This window comes from Prionailurus bengalensis, chromosome X (assembly GCF_016509475.1).
Source record: "Prionailurus bengalensis isolate Pbe53 chromosome X, Fcat_Pben_1.1_paternal_pri, whole genome shotgun sequence".
Classification (NCBI taxonomy): domain Eukaryota; kingdom Metazoa; phylum Chordata; class Mammalia; order Carnivora; family Felidae; genus Prionailurus; species Prionailurus bengalensis.
This window is the reverse complement of record NC_057361.1, coordinates 69,369,261-69,375,192: the sequence shown is the minus strand read 5'-3', so window position 1 is coordinate 69,375,192 and position 5,932 is coordinate 69,369,261. Positions and strand designations below refer to the sequence as shown.

The 5,932-nt window shown below is 45.7% G+C and overlaps 1 protein-coding gene across 1 annotated transcript; it reads right to left on the bottom strand.

Moving 5' to 3' along the window:
- Positions 1–2,926: 2,926 nt before the first annotated feature.
- On the bottom strand, positions 2,927–4,475 carry POU3F4 (POU class 3 homeobox 4). The gene has a single exon (XM_043569682.1). It carries the CDS (start codon positions 4,371–4,373, stop codon positions 3,288–3,290), a length of 1,086 nt encoding a protein of 361 aa, XP_043425617.1. The 5' UTR covers positions 4,374–4,475; the 3' UTR covers positions 2,927–3,287.
- Positions 4,476–5,932: the final 1,457 nt, after the last annotated feature.

Sequence of the window (5,932 nt, the reverse complement as noted above, 5' to 3'; positions counted from 1 at the left end):
CCTTGTGGCAAAATAATAGAGGTGAAGTGGTATATGGGAGTGGGAAGAAGAGTAATAAATTGAACTTTTCTTTCAAATGTCTCTATGTAATGATTTTTTCTTTCCCCAAAGTCATATAGGAATGAATAGAATTCATCATTAGCGGGCAACACTAAGTGGACAACAGTTTATCGGAGTTTCTGAGCCCAAAGGGAACCTTAAGAAGGAGAGCACTTCTTACATTTAGTCATCTTTTCATCCTTCATCAGGTGAATGAGAGATCATCTACCAGAAGGTAATGGTCCCTGACCAGAAGAGGGGTGGTTGCATGGAAGCAAGATGAAAGCCTCAGCGAAGGTCTGGGTCCAGTTTCAGGAGGGGCTGTTTTAGATAAAGGTCTGTCTGCTGGACTAGAGACAGATACTCCATTCAGAGAACATTAACAATATTGCAAGTCCTGAAATAACCCCCCTATCCCGCTGGGTTTCACTAGGCCATTTCCCACCATTTGGGGTGTGTTTTGCTTGAGCATGGGCATGTGCAAGATAACAGGCCACGCTGTGAGTGTATGAAAGGCTAAAAGTCAGAGTGAGAGAATCAAGAATCAAAACAATGACTAATGATTTCTAACCTTAAGCAGAGCAGATGCAGTGCTCACCAGAAATGTGTCTCTATTTAAATGCTTCACTTCACACACCACACAATAAAGAAAGGAAGAAAGAAAGAAAAAAACAACGATTTTTTTTGGAAAAATGTTTTATTTAAATGTTTTATTTTAAATCTTTTACAACAATAAAATATTGCATCAATATAAACCCCTCGACTAAAACTGTTCACATCAAACATTACAGCGAATTGTTTTCTTTTTGACACCTGAATCATCTTTCAGTTTTCTTTTAAACATAATGCAGAATTTATTGAAAATAAATAATTGCTGGCAACTGCAATAGGCAATTTGAATAAAATAGTTGAAAAAGCAACTCTTAATGAAAATAGTGTTTATTATACATCAGTCACTAAATGAATAAACTAAATGATCTTTCTTTAAATTAATCACTTCAAAAACGTTTAATATACAAAACTGTACAGTTATAAAGTCGGCAGAAATATTTGGGTTAACTCAGGTTTGAACCAGAGCGCTTAACTGCGAAGAAAAAAAAAAAAAATTCAAACCAAAAAACCCTAACAGTTGTAAAACACGAACTCAGTGAGGGAAAACAAAACAAACAAAAAAATTCCAGAACGAAAACCCATCTACCAACAGAATGCAGAGGCTTCACAAAAAAGAAAATGGGTCCGGGATTTGAATTAACACATGTTCTTCAACCTGCAGCTGAGGGAGACACAGTGCGGTGGACCAGAGGCCTGGAAGCCCATACTAGCGCATCCTCCACAAGGAGTCCTGGGCTTTTTGGTCTTTAGGTAGTTTGAGGCTTTGTCTGCCAAAGCTGCACCTGAAGGCCAGGCCAGGCAGGCAGCCTAGGCATGCGGAGCCCCCAGCCAGGTCCCGCGGACTGTGTCTGGGTGTTGGGTGCTTGGCCGGCCCTGCACATGTGTGCTCATTAAGAATGAGGTGCCCTGTGGACCTGGCGTGTAGACAGGAGAGCTAGCAATAAAGCCAGAACAACTGTATATTTTTTGGATTTCTACACAGCCTAGAGAGATTTTATGTAGTTTTTGTTTTTGTAAATAGTAATAGGATACACGCATCTATCTACTCACATTTCCACGCGCAGTCATGCACACACAGATTAAAAAACAGAAACAAACAAACAAACAAACAAAAACCCAGAAACCGAGCCGCCAGGGCGCTCGCTATCTAGCTTAATCATCGCTGTGGGCTTCTACCAGCTGTGCTTGTCTGGGACGCGGAGACAGCTTCCCGTGAAACCACTCTGAGACAGCGGTATGTATACACCGGAGAGGAAGTGGTACGAAGCTAGACCAGAATCCGTATGACCTTTGCCAATCATTTCATTGTCGTTCTGCACGGAGCAGAGAGCACCTGTCCACCACCCCACTTGCCATCCCTCCCATGGTTTCTCACTTGGAGAGCAGGTAGTGAACTGAAGGTGAACTGAATTGGGAGGCACTCAGTGAGTCTGTCGCCAGCGTCTCGGGATAGTCGTCTCCAGCGAAAGCAAATATATGTGAATAGAAAGTCCTACGCCTACAAAGGCCAAGGTGGAGTCGCGCTAGTGGTCCTGGTGAGGCATGGGGCCCTTAGGGAGTTCTGAGTGAAGGCATTCCGGACTTCAGTAGGTGCGGAGGTCTCTTCGCACCGCAGGCTGATCTCTTTTGCCGGGTGCCACAGCCAAATCCTTTTATGGCACCCGGATCTGCGCTGTAGAAGCCTGCCAGGGCTCCACAGATCCGAGAGGGAGGGCAGAAAGCTTCAACATCGCCTCTCCTACTTCGCTGTGGTTTGCAAACCCAATAGGCTTGCCTATTCTGCCTATCCCAGGCATTGTGCCCTCTGAAAAATTACATATATATCTCCAATACCATCATCAACAACTCTCTCCATTGTACCTCTTCTCTCCATGCAGATTTAGGATAGGGGGTGGATGGACGGGTGGACATCTCCTCCCCTCCTCCTTCCAGTCCCCCTGCCTTTTTTAAGCAATTAGAAAACCATCAGCTCAATGCAGGAATAATAATAATAGCAACAATAATGTGGAGTGGCCGATTAGATACAAATTATCTCACAAATATTGTGTACAGCTTGTAGTAAAACACCGCAGACATTTAGAAACGCTATAGAAGTTTTAAAAAATGCAAAACTAGTCTATTGTAAAACAGATTTCACCTGAAATACAGCTGCTATAACCAAGGCGCTGAAAGGTTATTCAGAGGCACACATCTGTTTTCCCACCCCCCCTTCCCCATCCCTACCCCACCCCCACGTTACCCCACTCCTTGTTCATTAAAGAGAGGAGCAACCAAACAAACCTTACTCAAAGTAAACAATATGTTTTGATCAGCAGAAAAGGTTGGAGGAAACAGTCGCCCTGGCGGCAGGGTATGTGAGGTCCCCTCCTGAACTGCTTAACACTACTGTATATCAGCCTTGAGAAGCTGGAATGCGTGTGTGAGTGTGTTTCCTTTCTTAGTGTAAGTTAGAATCCCCTATTGGAAAAAAAAAAGGAAGAAAAAAGATGAGAGACTGAAGAGCCCTATCTTTATATCTAGCTATTGCTATCTCTCTAGATAGCAATAATAAAGCTGAAGTGAAAGGAAGAGAGTGGGAGAGAAAGAGAAATGCGCGCTGCTCCCAGTGCGGCCGGCCGCTTCCTTGCTTCCTGCAGTCAGAGATCGTGGCAGGACGTGTCTGTTTTCACGGTGTGTGAATAAACCTCATGTGGCTGCTGATCCCCTGGTGGAGTCATTCTTTTCTCTTTCTGTCTTCGATTACAGAACCAGACACGCACCACTTCTTTCTCCAACTGGAGGCTGTCTGCCAGCGAGGAAATCTCCTGCGCGGCAGGCTTGGGACACTTGAGGAAATGCGTTTCCAGTACGCCCTTGACACTCACCTCGATGGAGGTTCGCTTCTTGCGCTTGCGGCCCTGAGCAGCGATTTTGTCAATGCTGGTCGGGCTCCCAGTGGACGAATCAGCCTCCTCCAGCCACTTGTTCAGCAGCGGCTTCAGCTTGCACATGTTCTTGAAGCTCAGCTGCAAGGCCTCGAACCTGCAGATAGTGGTCTGTGAGAAAACGTTGCCGTACAGTGTGCCTAGCGCCAGCCCCACGTCAGCCTGCGTGAAGCCCAATTTGATTCTTCTTTGTTTGAACTGTTTGGCGAACTGTTCTAACTCATCCGAGGTTGGTGTCTCCTCGTCCGAGTGGTCCTGGCAGTGGTGCGAGCCTAGATCGCTGTGGTCTGGGGGATCCCGGAGCACCGGGTGTAGGCTCTGTGCGGAGGCGGAGGCCGGCGGTGGAGTGAGCCCTCCGTGCTCCAGCATGCCGCTCACAGTGAAGCCCGACTGGGAGTACACGTTAAGGGGTTGGCCGCTTGACGTGATGGACGGGTTCGGAGCCGGATTAGCCCCCCAGGCATTCGGATGGTTAGTGTGCGGAGAGTGGTGGGCGACGTGCGGTGAGCGGTGATGGATGATCGCACCCAGCTGTAGGTCTTCGCGTCCGGGCTTCACGTCCTGCTGGTCCAGAGGGTTGGCGGCCAGTGTGGAAGACCATGGGCCTCCATCGCCCAGACTGGTCACCCAATGATGCCCAAGAGGATGCCCATTGCTAGGAACTCCCTGCAAGTAATCACTTTGGACAAGTTTCTGAGGGTTTCGGAAAGGACTCCCCTGCTGCATCCCCGCAGAATCCGCGTGGACTAGGGAGCTAGAACTGAGAATGCTGTAGGGATTCGAGGCAGCTGTGGCCATGGTGGGTGAGGATGCCCTACTAGTTATAATGTGGCAAAGGGAGCAGCTTCAGCCTTTGACATCTATGGTTGGGGGGGAGCCAAAGCCGCAAGAGCGAGTTACCGGCACATGTGGTGACCAATTGCAGCACATCTCGGCCTGGCCAGCCACGGGCTTGGCCAATGGCCGCACGGGAGGCTGGGCTAACTTTCCAAATTAGGCTGGCGAAGCTTTAGAGTTTCAGTGAGATCTGAGCAGGAAGTAAATCAATCTTTGGGCTCCATTGGTTGCCTGGCGCTGAGTGGCAGCAGCTCATTTGATTAACCCTTTCCCCCTCCCTCCCACCTCGGACTTCATGGACATTTGTAGGAGAGGGGGAAGTATCAAAGGGGAGTGTGTTTGTGCGTGTTTGGGGGGTTGGGGGAGATGGATAGGGGGTGAAGTAGAAAACTGGTTTTAGAATTCCTTTTGTATTATTTAGATTAATAGAAATCGTGAGAAAAATATTATATATATACATATATAGTAAAATAGTATATATATATTTAAATATTAGTATTTATATATATACTAAGAAAGCAATATAGCCAGGTGAAATGTCATCTAGATTTTAATAGATTGTTTTTTTTTTTTAATCAAATTCATTTAACATCCTGGGTTAGTTGTGTGCAGGGGACTGCAAACCAAAATCTTCCTACAAACTTTGAGCAAAGGGAATTAAGAACTACTTTGACTTGTTTTATTTATTTCACTTTATCATTTATGAGCAACTTGATACCAAGTTCAGAAAGCATCTAAGAAAGAGATGCCCAGCTTCTTCTGAAAATTTTGATTTAAGGCATGAAGAACTGGAAGATTTTGGGAAAATCTAATGTGATAAAAGTAAAATCTAATGTGATACTGGCAAAATTCATTTATTTTGAGGTTGGTCAATTGGATGACTTTCTTTTTATTACTACTCCATGTCAGCTCCCAACAGGGATCCCACAACTTCTTTCAGAGGCATTGCTTGCTGAAATGGGCAGCCATCCCTCATACTCACCTCAAACACTCATGGGACCAACTCTCATTAGGTACATAGGGAAATGTTCTTGACTAAGGCACCTGATGTTCCCTAGTAAAATTGTTGTTAACAGGCACTGCTTCCCCTCCCACTCCCGCTCCCAAACAAACTGAAGTAAATAGGAATCCTTTAGTGTACCCTGAAAATTCAGAGAGAGAGAGAGACAGAGAGAGAGAGACAGAGAGAGAGAGAGAGGAGTGATAGCAGGCTGTTTGGCATTAAGTACCACTCCCCCAACACACATCCCTATCAGCTTGAAAGTGCTTTCAGCTTGGGAGGACAGGACTGTTTTCACATTTTGGTTAGAGGAAACAACGACAAGAAAGACTTGTACTCCTATGCATTTTATAAGTTAGGGGAAGGCAAGTCCCACTACTCCACAGCCTTGCTCAAAGGCGTTGCTTGTAAGCTGAATGCAAAGATTTTAGATTTGCTCTAGCTGAGAAAAGGCAACACGGGATACCCAGCTGGATTTCTGAATTAAAAAAAAAATGACCTTCCATTGCATAATTTTGAA